Source organism: Passer montanus, unplaced genomic scaffold (genome assembly GCF_014805655.1).
Source record: "Passer montanus isolate IOZ18808 unplaced genomic scaffold, ASM1480565v1 scaffold69, whole genome shotgun sequence".
Lineage (NCBI taxonomy): Eukaryota > Metazoa > Chordata > Aves > Passeriformes > Passeridae > Passer > Passer montanus.
In genome coordinates, this window is record NW_024372036.1 from 304,690 (window position 1) to 320,340 (window position 15,651).

At 42.9% G+C, this 15,651-nt stretch overlaps 1 protein-coding gene across 3 annotated transcripts in view; it reads left to right on the forward strand.

Moving 5' to 3' along the window:
- The window catches only part of C2CD2 (C2 calcium dependent domain containing 2), a 32,710-nt gene that overhangs the window by 9,083 nt on the left and 7,976 nt on the right, over positions 1-15,651 (forward strand). For 2 of the 3 annotated variants that reach the window (XM_039729455.1, XM_039729457.1), the window contains exons 3-11: positions 1,540-1,659; positions 1,988-2,089; positions 5,446-5,568; positions 5,826-5,946; positions 9,263-9,371; positions 11,400-11,461; positions 13,061-13,182; positions 13,947-14,118; positions 14,909-15,022. In XM_039729455.1, the coding sequence (XP_039585389.1) occupies positions 1,540-1,659; positions 1,988-2,089; positions 5,446-5,568; positions 5,826-5,946; positions 9,263-9,371; positions 11,400-11,461; positions 13,061-13,182; positions 13,947-14,118; positions 14,909-15,022 (1,045 nt within the window). The remainder of the gene's footprint in view (positions 1-1,539; positions 1,660-1,987; positions 2,090-5,445; positions 5,569-5,825; positions 5,947-9,262; positions 9,372-11,399; positions 11,462-13,060; positions 13,183-13,946; positions 14,119-14,908; positions 15,023-15,651) is intronic. The other variant, XM_039729456.1, reaches the window with a different exon arrangement.

Below are 15,651 nucleotides of genomic sequence, written 5' to 3' on the forward strand. Positions count from 1 at the left end.
CAAAAAGAGGGAAGAACCTTTTCCTTTTCAAAGTCTTTAAAGAGTCACTGTGTCAATCTGATGAAAGGAGAGATTCTGTGTTTCATCTCAGCTACAAGTAAAACAAGCAGCTGGGCTCTTTGTTCTTGTTAGCTATTAAAAATCCTTTCTATTTTACCATAATACTGGGTGTTGGTGTTGTTTGTGTGGGATTAAGGTCACAAGTCACTTCTGAAGGAATCTGCACTTTGGGAAAGGGGAGAGGTGAGGAAGACTCATTTGTCCACTTCTAAACTATAATTTGCAAAGATAGAACCTGAAATGGCAAATCTTACTGCTTGTGGGTGTGGTTGGGATTTTTATTTGTCATATCCACCTCCCCACCCCCTGCTCCTTTGTAATTAAGTCTCTACCTTAATGGATGTACTCAGGCCCTTGATAAAGCCCTGGCCATCCTTAAAATGTACCCCAGAGAGCCCAGGGAGATGAAATGTATTTAAGGAGAGACTGATAAGGATCTTCCAGGAGTTACATGATTCCTCTCAAAGCTTTCAGCTTCAATTCCAGTGCCCATAAGTGGAGCAGTAAGTGCACAAACACAATTTAATAGCAGCGTGCAGAGTTTTTGTCAGACAAACCTTGCAGGGAATTATTTGTCTGTGCATTGCATTGACCTGGTTCCCTCTGCCTGAGTCAGTGGGGACAGTGACAAGCAGCTCTCCTCCACCAGCACATCTGTTTGCAAAACAAACATGCCTCTGTGGTGTGATGAATAATTTCTGACTTCCACCCCATGGGCTTTCCCGTGCTGCCAGGAATTTCTGCACACTCCAGGAATTTTGCATGGCAGCTCCAGCAGCTCATTTTGCAGAGGGGAGGGAGCGAAAGCTGTCCACTGTTTACAAACTCAGTGTGATAACAAGTTAAATTACTGCTCCTAAAGTGTACTGCAGTCAAGTGGCACTCAGACTTTTCCCAGACATTTAGCTTTGTCACCACGTTTCAGGCTTTCTTATTTTGGTCAAAGGTTTGAATAAGTTCCTATAGGCTCCTGCTCCTTGCCCACTGAGAGCTGGAATTACTCAGAAAGATCATCTGCTGTAGCAGCAGGTTTATTCCAAATTTTACATTTTCTTTAGTTTCACCAAACGAAAGATTGTGTGGTAAAACAGCTGCTGCTCAGAGCAGAAGAGGAGAAGAACAAACATCTTTGCCCTCTTGGAGCTTTTAATGTTATATCTGTGAAATGGAAAGGAGTCCTTGTCAGGCAAGGAGTTACTTCTGAATTAGGTAACAATACAAAAGAAATTTTGGGAAATGCCATAATTTGCAGGTATTAGATTTCATGTGCAGATTTGAACACTTGAACTATGTGCTTTTAGAAGAATTTGCAGAAGGAGGTGGGAACATGAATGGAATTGTTTAGAAATTTCCCACTTGTACAACTTAGCATAATTCTGCTAGCTTAAAATCCTTTCTTTTCTTTCTTGCCTTCACCAGACCTTCTGAAGACTGAGTTGTTTTTCCCTTCATTTCCTCTCATCCTTTCCCTTTCTGCAGGTGGTTTCTTGCAATGTTGTGGGGGATTCTGTGAAATTCCTCGTTGCTGTTTCATCCCCTCCTCCCGCGGCTGCCGAAGCTCAGTCGTATTTTGTGAAGCTGTCCCCAGTCCACCTGCAGGTAAAGCCTTAAGTGTTGTTCTCTCTTCCCTTCCTTTTGTTTCCCCTCTGGGGCAAGTGGTAAACAGAAATTAAGCTGCCTCTTCAGGAGACTGGCATTAAATAACATGTTGGGTGGACTACTTGGATATCTAGAACAATTCCCTTTTTTGACTGGCATGAACTCTCAAAGCTCAAACAACTTCTGCCTCCTCAGAGTGTCACTTTAAAGTTACCTACTCAGAAACTGGTGTCATTCTTCCTGTGCTGAGCCTTAGCGTGGAGATTGACCTACAATTTCTTTACAGCACACCACAACAACTCTACAATAACTCTTTTCCTGTCCACAGCTTCAGCTCTATGTGAAAGACAAAGGAGAAGATGTCAAAGTTGAGTGGTTCCTCATTAACACCGATGAAATCAACTTTGAAATCCAGCCAGCAGTGCAGGAGGTCAGTCAGTTTTATTTGTTGTAATGGTAGAGTAATGGATGAGTCTCCATCCCCTTGGTCCAAAATGTGGTGTAAAGCATTTCCCATGGATCATCTGTCAAATTCCTGCACCTCTGAAATCCAGCAACACCTCTCAAGATCACTGAAACAAGTCTGTATTTGACAGACAAATGACTTTGCAAACATCTTTCATCCAATTTCAAGGTGTGAAAAATGTCTGTTCCTAAATATCTTCTCCCAGAACACTTCTAAAATAATAAAAAATCCCCAGTTGTAGTGGTATTTCCATCAAAGCAATTAAAACGTTCCTCCTTCCCTAATTTAAATCAGTTTTGAAGTCTGGCAATAATGCATCAGAAGCAGCTGTGAAAAATACAGTTATTTAAGGAAATGATGGATGATCTAAAAATATTTTGATGCTTTTGGAGTTGCACCTGATCTTTGTGTATGAGCACTGATTCATTGGGCCATCCCCTGCAAGAGTATTATTTTGACTTGGATTCTCTTCTGCCTGTGACCCTTCACAGTTTTTTATTTTTGGCACAAATGTGGTGATTTAACTGTTTCCTACAGCTGTGGGGGAAGACTTGTTTGTGTTTTGTAAAGTTGGTTTTTTGACTGAAGGCCTTGTTAAAAAATGATTTTATTGTAGATCTGCTTCTAAAGACCTGTACTGAGAGAGCTACAATCATAATAATTATTACCACAGCTTTTGTCTATAAAAATGTGAAACTCATAACTAAAGACAGACAAGCCTTTTGAAGTGTGTTTTAATGTGGGTTTTACCATGCACACGTAGCATGTAAATGACCTTCATATGCTGGGGTGGCCCATTTGGGCAGTCATTAACTATTAAATGCTTCCTGACAAACACAGATGACTCTGGTGCAGTCACTGGACTTCACAATCAGCTTTTTGCTGGGTGCCCAAGTCCAGCTTTGCAGAGTTGCACCTGTTCTGCTTTGCCTGCATGTTTAGAATGAGCCTGTTAAGTTTTTATTCATTGGAGGGCTTTATTTTCACTTTTGAAGTTTGTATTAGCACTTGTGGGAGAGGAGAGGCAATAAACAAAGGGCTAAAACCTGTGAGCAAGCTACACCTGAGAAATTGCTCCAGCTCCTAAACTTCAGTGTCAGCTTTTGTGTCTTGTTTTCTTCCTCTTTCAGAAGCCATACTGTGTGTACAAATAAATACCTCTAATTACTTGTGATTATCTGCACAGTGGTTTTGACATCACACAAGCTGGGTGTAATAACCCATTTTCTCTTGGTAATGGCTGGGTAAACCTGAGTTGTGTTGGGCAACCTGGCTGACTGGTAGGGTTTGGATTTACACAATTGACATCATGTGCTGGTGTGCCCCAGGCTGGCTGTGGTGTACACCCCTAGCCCAAGTCAAACCCAAAGTGAAACCTGTTGTCTTTATAATTTTGGGGTGGCAGTTAAGCCATTATGGCTTGTCTTGTTGAGAGAGTTGTGTGGAGAGTTACTTTCCAAAAAAAGGATGGCTAAGAATGAGCCAGAGCTGACAGGAGGCTCTTAAATCAATCTCCTTTCTAAATAACTATGGAAACAAAGCAAATACCTATGAACAGGAGTCCAGTGGCTGAGGTTGCTGTTGTTACTGCTAAATAACAGATGTCACATCAGGCTGATGGCAAAGCACGCAGGCAACTGGGATTTTACAATTTAGGTAAGAGCAGGGGAGGGAAATTACCTCCAAAACAATGAAGACTAATCATAATTTATCTGCTTATTTAAGTGACTTAAGTAATGAAATTGCTGTTACTGAGGCTTTAAAAAGCCTAATTTATGATGATCTTTATTAAAGTGAATGAGTATTACCTGTTTCCTTGGTGGTTATTTGAGGGCACAGGGTGTAAATGCAGCAGATTTTTGTGGGACTGGCCAATGCTGTTGTATGTTTAGAACATGTCATCAAAGGCCAGTTAGGTGAGAAGGCAGTACAGGAGGATTTCTGTTCACAGCATTCCTGGGATTTTTTGTGAAACACCCTGAATGTTTCTGTAGCACCTGGGTAGCTGGGAAAGGCTGTTCCTGCCAGTCTCTAGGACATGTCATGCAAACTGCACATCAGTGAGGTCTCTCAGTGTGGTATCAGATAAAAAAAAGATGGATGGGTCCTCTGTTTTTAGGTCAGATCTTTGTCTCCTACTTCAGTCTTTCCTTTAGAAAAGAAACCTCAGTGAGATTTCAGAGCTGTTGGGTTTCAGACTGTCCTTTCTGGGACAGCTGGATTTTAAAATCTGTAGGTACCCTGTAGGTACCTGAGCAGACAGAAATTCCTGAGGAGCCTGCTGTGAAAAGCAGGCATTCTCCAGGAGCACAGGGGGGACAGGGGCAGTTCAGTCCCTTCATACACCTTAGAATTAATCATGTGAAGCTCCATGTAAGTGCACAAAATCTGTGCTGTGTTCTGACCCCTCAGAGGTTGTGGTGCTGAGCACAGATGACCAGGAGATTTTTTCTGGGCAAACAACAACTCAGTGCCCCAGAGCAACACGGCTCTGTCCATATACTGAACTTTTCAGCAAGGTTGAAGACCTCCAGGAGATGTTATAATATTTTTTTCAGTGCAGCACAGGATTAGTTTCTTCTCAGCTGCTGCAAGCTGGCATAACTCCCATTAAATCAGTGGAACGCTGCAGATCTGCTTATCTGATGACCTGATCTGCTCTCTCAGGGGAGTGCAGAGCAGTGCAGAATCTTTAAAACACCATCATAAGATAAAAACTTTTAGCCTGTGTTCTGACCCCTCAGAGGTTGTGGTGCTGAGCACAGATGACCAGGAGATTTTTTCTGGGCAAACAACAACTCAGTGCCCCAGAGCAACACGGCTCTGTCCATATACTGAACTTTTCAGCAAGGTTGAAGACCTCCAGGAGATGTTATAATATTTTTTTCAGTGCAGCACAGGATTAGTTTCTTCTCAGCTGCTGCAAGCTGGCATAACTCCCATTAAATCAGTGGAACGCTGCAGATCTGCTTATCTGATGACCTGATCTGCTCTCTCAGGGGAGTGCAGAGCAGTGCAGAATCTTTAAAACACCATCATAAGATAAAAACTGTTAAAGAAATTTCTGGTTTTGTGGCTAACAGCTGTGTCTTCCCAACTCTCAGAACAGCATGAGTTTTTCAGTGTTTAATTCTGGCTTTCCTTTAATGCATTATGGAGAAATTTAAGTAATTCTTTGCATGATCTGTTGTTGGCAACAGAACTTGTGTCTCTGACAGAGCTGATGTTAGATGGCTTTGGTGGTTTAGCTATATACCAAATTAATTTTCACCTCAACTTCTTCTGAGTTTTGAGAAGCCTGGTTGTTTGTCTCCTCATAGGGAGAGACAGCAGGGACATGTGCAATATCTGAAACACTCACAGATGTCTTGAAGAACCTCTTCAGCTCAGCTTCTCCATCTGTGGAGCTGAGTGTGAGGCCTGCAGATACAAAGGAGGTTCAGGTAAGGCTCATTCCTTCCAAAATCTTTTGAGAAGTGTCATTCATGCTTTTATTACATATTTATGACTGACAACTGAGTAAATTTCACAGTGTTCAGTGACAAGAGCTGGGACACGTGTTTAGAACAGCACAGCCCGTGGCAGTGGAGGCTTTGTTGCTGTTCCATCCCCGCTCACCTGTGCTTCCCTGTGCCAGCATGGCACCAGGCTTTGGTGCTGGCATCTGCACAGTGCCCCTTGTCCTGGTTGCCTTTTGCAGAATGTACAGAACACGAGCCTTCTCCCTCAGGGCTCGAGTCCTCCCAAGCCTCCGAGGGCTCACGACCTGAAGCTGCTGGTGAGGAACATCGCGGTGGAGCCGAGCGATCTCCGTGCTGCAGGTACCACACCCCAGGGCTGCTGCTGCACTTCAGGCAGCCCTGCCCTGGCTTTTCTTGCTTCCCTTTCAGCTGAGGTAATGTGGAAGTTGTGGGTTACAGCCTGCTCTCAAAAGAAATTGCTGTATTCTGAAAAAGACTTCATAGAATCACAGAATGGTTTGGGTTGGAAGGGACCTTAAAGCTCATTTCATTTCACCCCCTGCCATGGGCAGGGACACCTTCCACTATCCCAGCTTGCTCCAAGCCCAATCCAGCCTGGCCTTGGGCATTCCCAGGGATGGGGCAGCCACAGCTTCTCTGGACAACCTGTGCCAGTGCTGACTTAATGTGTGTTTTGGTTTATTTGAGTATTTAAACATCTTGTTCTTCTTGTACAGAAATCCATCATTGCTGAAAACAGATTGAAATGACCACATGTATAAAGCTGGCTGATTATTTTCTGGCTTTTAGTTTTAATTTCTAAAAGTTCTCACTTTGGCTGTACCCAAGATGAGGGGCTCAAATCCAGCTCTCCATTAGCTGCTGGCAGTGACATTGGCTGGATTCAATGTTACCTTATTTTTCTTTACTTCAGAGTGATTTGCAGATGTATCTCAAACTCTCCTCCTCTATTAGAAACTCCTGAAAGGTATTTTATTTTGTTATCAGGGACATTTTCCCCTGATGAAGTACCTCTGCAGGTAAAGAAAGAAGGTGCCTCTTGCAAGTGGAGAATGAAGCCAAGAAAGAGGTCACTGCCTAGTGGAGTTAGTGTTGGCTTGGGAAAGCAGCACCAGGCCTGTCCTGCAAGGCTCAGACTTCTCCAAGTGCAGATTGAGGCACAGCTCAGATTCTCTCAGCAGAAATACAGATTGGAGGCTCTGTTGTTTGTAGCCACTAAACAATTCCATAACAGGATTTTTAATGGAAGCTTGTGGCTGCTAAATAAGGCAAGGCAGTAGTTTTAGATAAATATATCCTGCTTGCTCTTCTCCTTTTTTTCAGTTAGAGGTAATAGGTTTCTACCCTAGAGTCTTGTGTAATGCTGCTTCACTCATCCTGGTTGGAAGTGATCTCTCTAAAAATCTCTGCAGAGCTTTTTTTTTCTTTAAAAAAAAAAAAATTATTGTTAAAGCAATTCTGGAACTCTTGGCTGTGAAATGTCCTTTATCAATAAAATATGCTGGCAACTGCAACCCAGTAGAGTGGAAAGTGTCCCAGCCCACAGCAGGGTGTTTGGAATGAAATGATCTTTAAGATCCCTTCCAACCCAAACCATTCTATGATTTATTATTACTCTACAATTTTGTGGTGCAGACTAAACTTTCCAAAAGATTGGGTCATTTTGCCTCGCTTTAAAAGTCATGAGATGAGATGAGATATCTTTGTGTGCATACAGTGCATAGAACAGAAGATTCACCTTATTAAAATCACTGCACCTTCCCAAAAAAACAAAAAGAAAAAGAGACAATTTATCTGCTTCATGAGATGAGATGAGATATCTTTGTGTGCATACAGTGCATAGAACAGAAGATTCACCTCATGAAAATCACTGCACCTTCCCAAAAAATAAGAGGAAAAAGAGACAATTCATGTGCTCTGCTCTGGGAACACAGCTGCTGAGAGGCAAAATCCCCATTTGCCATTCTAACAGGAGATGGAGGGAATTTTGCTGGTTCCCCAGCAGCTCCTGGAATGTAAATATTTGGAGCTGAGGATGAGAAATAAAGCTTCATAATGGCCTTTAACTGGTGCACTTGAAATCTAGTGAGAATCCTGCACAGCTGGAAAGGTGCTGGCTTCTGGACATATCTTGCTGCCTTTTAATTAATATTTCCTTCCCTAGTAATGATTAATTATCCTGTGGGAACCCAGGCTCCATGGGACTGTGCAGTATTTCAGGCACAGGGGGCTGGGGAGGGGCAGCTTGTCCATGCTGATGAAACCAGGTAGGACTGATGGATGCTGACAGGGTTCACAGGAGCTCTGGCTCTCCTGTAGATACCTTCGTTCAGCTGGTGAGTACCCAGTAGCAGAACTCTGGTCCCTGTTTTTATCTCCTTAGTTTGTGTATGTAAACAAAGGTCACCCTGGATTTTGTGCTACGTGCCCTACAGGGAATCACTTGGGGCAAAAGTGATTTCTGCTGGTGAGGAAAAAGCAGTTAATTGTTCACAGCGGGGCAGAAAAGCTGCAATACCCTGTTGGGTACAGGGTTTGTGGCTCAGGCGTGGTTCCAGGCAGGGCTGTGCAGGGTCCCTGCCCTGGCTGGGGATGTGGCAGCAGGACCAGGCTCAGAGACACTTTCTGGGGGAGCAGAAGCCAGCCCAGCTCCATGAGAAGGCTCAGCCCCTGAGAAAGCAGCTCGGCTGCTTCCTCCGGGGTCAGCTTGGATCCCAAATAAGCTGTGTGTACACGGTGCTTTGTCTCCTCTAATCACCTTGCCAAGCCCAGGCTGCCTCTGTGCCTGAGGTAGGGCTGATCCACGGCCCCAGAGCATCCCCGGAGAACAACTGAGAGCTGCTCACAGCAAATACAAACCCGGATTCTTCTGGGGAACTGGGGGCAGCATCTTTTCTTTGCTTTGCACACAGTCAGTACTGAGCTTTTTGTTGCTTTCCTTGATGTGTTGGAAGTCTGGGCTTAAATTATTTCTGATGCTGTGAAAGCCGTATTAAAGAAACTGTTTTAAGAGGAAAACATCAGGCAAACTATTTCCCCTCGGAGCAGCAGTGGAACTACTCTTAATATGGCAATTTGCAACACTATCAAATTCCGAGATCAAGGCAGAGATAAGTCTGCAGCAGTGCTTTAAAACTTGTTAAAAACCACAGTGCACAAACCGCTGTGAATTAGCACTGCTGTCATCAGTCACTTGCCAGCAGAAAAAGCTTATTTTCACGTCCAGATAAACCACTGTGACTGTGGCCAGGAGGAACTTGGAAAACTTCAGGGTTTTTTTAAGCAGCTTGTGAACAACTTTACTCCCTCCCCGCCTCTCACCCACAACATCACCTGCTCACTCTTTGTCTCCCCACCTTTCTGGATCGTTTTTTGCCTGCATTTTGTTGCTTCATGGCAGGATTTAAATCGGGCTGTCACGTTTCACAGTGTGTGGGGTAGTTCATAAGACAGCAGTGATGCAATAGTGACCTTTGCCATGAATGTCCTCGGTGTACAAACCGAGGGAAGGCATTTATTCTGTGGGAGGGTGAGAAAGTGTCTGCAAAAGTCTGTTCAAGAGTGCAGTGTGCAAGGAAAGGGGTTTTTTTTAATTAAGTGGCCTCTTGGTGACAGAGCATTAATAACTGGCTGCTGATTTTTCTTGTCCTTGCAGGCAGCACAGACCTTGTGTGTATAGTTCAGTTGAATGACCCTATGCAGAAGTTTTCCAGCTCTGTAGCCAAAAATGCTGCACATCCCTTTTGGAAGGAAGAGTTTATCTTGTAAGTAACTTACCTACTGAGAATGCTTTTACACTAAAGCACTTTTTTTTTCCTTGAACTGTGTGAGAGACGAGTGGTATTTTGAAACAGATCCATCTTGGACTTTCTCTGTGTGGCCTCAGAGAAATCTGGAGCTGGTGGGGACTTCAGGAGATCTAATTACCCTCTGCATGGATATGAGATACAGGTCTCTAGGTGTCCATGGTAGAGACATGATTCTAGTGGATGACAGCAGTCACAGGCATAATAAATCACCTCATGCTTTCCTACAGTGCCAGAAAAGAAGGGTTAGCACTTCTTTTAGGTAGCAAAGGTTTAGCTGCCTGAAGGCTAGCAGGGTTTTACTAGGTTTTGTTAGCAAGGTTTTGAAGTTACTTTACTGTAAGAACTGCATTTTATGGAATCTAATGTCTCTCCATTCTCTCCCCTGAGTGGAAAAAGCAAATGTGCACAAACAGTTGAGCATCTAAAAGAATGGTGGCCATGATTAAAAAGGGAGATTTTCTTAACTAGATTTTCTTTCTCCTGTAGAACAAAAAAAAAAAGGGACTTTCAGGCAGCCTACACATATTCTGTGATTCACACAGCTGTAATAAGTAAGGTCAGAAGTGAGCAGTTCTAAAACTATTTTTATTTTCACTTTCTAACAGCAGAGCAAGAATGGCTTCTGAGGTGCATGAGTTTAGGAAAGGAGGGACTCAGTGATGAACTTTGTTTTCTGAAGTATCACAAAGTGCTTCAGCCAGTGGGTCTGTGATTCACTTCAGCCATCTGTTGGTGGAACAGCACCCCTGCTCAGGGCTGCAGAGCAGACAAGTTCCCAGCAGTTTGGGACAGGAAGTTTGTAAGAATAATACCCTTTTCCAACTGAAATAGCTGAGAGAGGGCAGGCAGGATGTGATTAACTTGACTGGAATTTGGCCTTGACACTAGAAATAATGCTGGGGTTTCCACACTGCTTTTCAGAAGTGCATGAGGTAGGCCTGGGGGCTTTTACAGATAAATGATTAGGATTTTGGCAGGGGTTTTTAAACTTCTTTCAAGTTCCCACACACAAACCTCTGCCCTTTTCTTTCTTTAGAGCCAGAAATATCCTCCACTCTGAACACCACTGTACTGACCACCACGCAGACTCTGCTTTAGCTTCATGGCAGAGCAGCAGTAGTGCCACCAAGGTGCTGCTTTCCAAGTTTTGGGGTGCAGGAAGGGTGGGAGTGGCAGGGAAAAACGTAAAATCTGCAGCATAGATGATGTGCCACAGCATCTCATGGAGGTGGGGTGTCTGCAGCCAGGATGAAACCATCCTGAAACAGGGACATGGCAAAATGAAATACATGTTTGTGTGCCCTGAGGGTTTTTGGCAGAATGTGCCTGCTAAGAAGGGTGCAAAATGAAATTTTACTGGAGGGTTCCTCAGCAGACACCCAGTTTGCTCCAGTCAGAGGAAAGGTTTTGTATCTGTTGTCTAGTCCATCTTAAGAAGTACCACATGTGTAATTCTGAGAATAGTTCACCTGGGTTTTGTCACACAGAAACTCCTCTTGTTGGCTTGCAGCATCCTTGAGTCTTGTTTTGGAAAAGTGATACTGACTCTTCTCATTTACAGCTGTAACTGCTTTGTTTTCTTGCATGTATCCTGTTTTAGACAGGGATGTTGCTTGAGCCTGTTCCAGTGTCCTGACTTACAAATTTGATCCTGCCAGGAGAAACAAAGCTTTTTGGTGTTGTGGTGTAGCAGTCAGACTAGGAACCATCCTCAGCTTGGAGGGCAGTGTTTGTCAGCTCCTGGGGAATCAGAAAATTTCAGAAAATCCTCTGAAATTCAACAAACTGAACCTGTGCAAAAGGAGGGGAGGTACCCAGGCCATGTTTTTTTGCTGTGATCCCTTTAGTCACTCTTACCCACCTGCAAGGTGCAGTGTTTGGCTTGGAAGGGGCTGAGAAAAGCTGGGGAAAGGGGAAAACCTACATGGGAAGGAAAATCTGCTTGGGCTGCAAAGACCTAACGTGGTTTTGTTTCCTTCACAGTGAACTAAGTGCCAAATCAAAAGCATTGCAACTGCAAATAGTAGAAGATGGAAAGTTGGATAGTAAGTATTTAAAGACTGAGCTATTTTGCATGATCAGCGTGTGAGCTTTGCTGAGTGTTGACAGAAGTCCCCTTTGATTTCTGGGGGGCCACAGAAACTGTGAGATCTGTCAGAAATCATGGGTGGAAGGAAAATACACTGACCAGGTGCCTGGGTTAAGGTTAACAGAGAATCTTTGAGTTTCTTTCTAGATTGTCAACATACTGACTCTTCCAGGTGCTGATATTTTTCCTGTATTTTTCCATCTTTTGAACACCTAACGGATCCACTGTGAACCTTTTTGGTTTCAGGTTAAGCTTTTGAGTTTTTTCTGTGGCTGAAGGGGAATCATGGGGGTTAATTGTAAATCCTTCCTTTTCAAGTCCCAGAGAGTGCCTAACAATTCAGGTATGAAAATCACAATCAGGTGTAAAACACTCCTAGTCTGATTATGTTGGATTGAATATAAAACAGAGGGGCTCAAACATTTTTACAACTCAATTCTGTTGTTTCAGAATTATTTTTAATAATCTATATATACAAAGTTGTGCAATACCTTACTTATGATACACAATTATTTGAGGGATTGAAAAGTCAAAAGCTTTTAAACAATTCTGATATGGATGCTTTTTCTTATTTTTAAAAGAATATGTATATGGAGTCAGCAAATGTTTTTCTTGGACAAAATGTAGTCTTAACTGTACCTAAGCATCTTTAGTCTTTCAGACAACACCAGGAATATTCTGCATCCTAACTTTCAGCCTGGTTTCCTGAAGAAAAAGATCCCAGTGGATTGCACTGACAATTCTCTTCCTCCCCCTCTTCCCCTCCATACCTGCTGAGCTGTTCTTCTCCAAAAAATTCAAATAGAAGACTCAAAGTAGAACCATATTAATGAGCAGAGTGCTGAGTTATGTGAATATAGTGTAGATCCCTACTTGTATAATACAGGTATAGCAAGAGTTTATTACACCTGTTCTAATTGTGTTTGAGAAAATTGTATAATACAAATTCTCAGCACATGTTCTGTGGTAACCTGACTCTAAAAGACCAGTGAAATGTAGGAATTTATTGTTTTAAAACATTCTGCTTTGTACAGAAAAATAGGATTTCACCTCTGAAGTCATGCTGTACCTTGGCTAATAATTTGTTGTGGTCTAGTGGAGCTGATAAAGTCAGGGGAGGAGCAAGAGAATTGCTGAAGTTTTACTAAAGTTCAAATTAAACACTATTTTTTGATGTATCAGTTAACCAGGACTCCAGACTGCCCTCTGAAATGAAAGATGCAGAAACTGGTTATGGAGATTGTCTAAGGACCTAACTGTTGTTTCCTTTTTTCCCTAGACATTCTGCATATAAAGGGGAAAATAATGGCCAGAAACAACAGTAAATAAGTAATATTTCATGGTTCCATTCTTTCCTCTTTCACAGTATTAGCCCAGGCTGAGGAATAGTCATAAAATGGCAGAAAAGCTGTAAAATGCCACTTCTCTGCCCTGTGGTGTAGAACCAGTTACTGCGATTTTTTGCCTGAATTTTTCTCCTCCCTTCCCGTATTCTCTCCCTTACACATCCTGGCAGCTTAGATCTGGGCTGACCTTGCTGCTTTTGTCCCTGCAGGTCCTTTATCCGGGCAGGTGACTGTCCCTCTGGACCTGTTCAGGAAGCAGCCCTGTGGCCAGCACAGCTTTGCACTGAGCAGCTCGGAGCCAGGGCCCGGGCTGGGCTCCATCACTGCAGAGGTACTGCTGGCCCTGGGGCTTTGGGGGGCATCTGCTCCTTCAGGAGCTGCTTGGGATCCTGGCTGAGTCAGAGCAGCCTGTTCTGATTGCAGGGTGTTTGTGTCTTAGGGGATTCTGGAAGGAATTTTGGATTAATCTCAGTTGTTTTAGATAATGGGGTTTATTTTTCTTATCTTCTGCATAGACAGGAAGGGTGAGTTTGGCTCTCATCTTCTCTGCATGGTTCAGAAGGTCACAAGATTTTTAATTACAAGACCTTTTAAGGATTTGTTGACCTATAAAACACTGCCAACAAGAGTATTTATGTTTTTGACCCAACCCTTAAATATTTTATCTTATGGACTCATGCTACAGTGTGAGCTTTCTTAGCCAATCATGTTATGAGACACAAACCTACAGTGCTGTATTCTAAACTTCTTATTTACCTTTGTAACTACTTTTATTTTTTCTATATCTTAAAAACTCTAAAACTCTAAACTTTCCTATTCTTAACTTACTTTAAACTATAAATCCACATTCTCCCTTCTAGCACCTCAGTTTGGGAGCCTTTTCCAAGGTCTCAGAGCAAATCCTGTGTTTAATTCTAAGCTTTGGCTTCCAGGCCCAAAGTTCTGAGAGTTCCCTGCATTTCAGATCCCAACAGTGTCTTATTGAAAGAATTAACTCTTGAATTTGGCTCAGCAAACCTAAAAGGAGTACCAGCTGGAAGCAGAGTCCTTGTTGCCTGACTGTGCTGCTGAGGTGGTGTTTTTTTGTCTCCTTAGTTCTCTTTTATAGAGCCCAGTGAACTGAAGGCAAGGCAGGTCTCCTCTCCAGTGCTGGCCACCAAGATCGAGAAGGACCGCACTGTGATGCCCTGTGGGACTGTGGTCACCACTGTCACTGCTGTGAGGACCAAACCTCGTCTGGAAGGGAGATCCTCCCCCCTGGGCACAGGTCAGCTTGTCCACACCTCCCTGTGCTCCTCCATGGGCACCAGGAGAAGCGCTGGGGACTGGGATGTCAGGGAAGCACCAATTCCGGAGTTCTCTGATGTGTTGGAGTGGGATTGTTGTTTGTATTCTCCAGAATCAGAATTTTAATTTTCACCAAAACTTATTTCTTACAAGAGTTAATATTTCTTTTCATTCTGTAAATCTTCACCATGGTGTGATAATGGAGAAGGGCTGGATTTTGGTGGATGGTTTTTCACATGACAAATATATCAGAGGTTTGCAGATAACAAACCATCCTGTGCCTTCTAACCCTGATCTGCATTGTCACCTCTGGTGAAGCTTGGTGTTACCTTACTTACAAAAGTATTTTGTATTGGTGACAAAATACTTTTCAGAATGTCCTCCAGGAGCAGATTTTCCAATTTCTCTTGGGAAAATTATAAAAGTACAACCAGTGAACAGTCTTGGTGTGAAGCATCACAAAGATCTGCGTTCTCTCAAGTTGTTAAAGCAAATCTTTTATTGAAGTGGGTGTTGTCTAACGTGCTACAGTACAATGTTTAAAAACACTCTTCAATGTTTTAAACATCTAAAAATGTTTTAAAAAATTCTCACACTTCACTGGCCTCTTAGGGTCAGGTTTACCAGAGAACATATGTTGAGAATTTCTGGCAAACAATTTTCTCAAGCACAGTTTGAACAGGCATAACTGTTCAGGTCATAATAAATTCTTATTAACACGATAAAAAATGTCTTGACCAGTTCAAATAACCAAAACACTTGGTCCTCAGATTCTCCTGTGAAAACTCCAGTTAAAGTAAAGGTGACTGAAAAGGATTTCATTGTTGAAGCCCTCCATTCTCATGGTGCTCCAGTCAGCAAAACTTTGTCATCTTCAGATACAGGTAATAAAAATGTTTGGGGCTGCTAAGGAGAACATTTCTCTGCTCTGCATGTGGGATTAATGTGATCCTGTTAAAATGACAGCCAGCCCATATGGCTGCTGCCTGTCAGCAGCACTGGGGTGTTTTTGTTACAAAGCACTGTGGTTTGGGGTATGGCAGCCTTGCAAAAGTCTGGTTTTAATTGGCAATTTAAATTACTGGTTTTGAATAAATAACAATGAGCTGTGGTTTGCAGAGGGGAGGAGGCTGCAGAAAAGCCAAAAGTAAGTCTGTTGTCTTACTTTTGGATGAAAGATGTCTCCTTTTATAAAGGCATGGAGGATGCTGCACTCAATTAAAACCCTGTGACATGCACCTCTAAGCCCCCCGTGTCTGAAGAGAAGGCAGAGGCCAGATTGAAGACTCAGTTCTCTTCCTAGCCCTGCCACTGGGCTTTTTTGGCCTTGCTGTGCCCATTTGTCCACCTTCCTAAGTCACCTGGATACAGCTGAAATTCCTTCAGAGTGTCAGGTGACATTGATAATAATTATACATTCACTTTGAATTGTATATAAATTATATATAAATTGTATATCACCCTGATTTTGTCTCTGGGGAATTTACCTTTTCAAGTTGCAGCTCTAAATCTT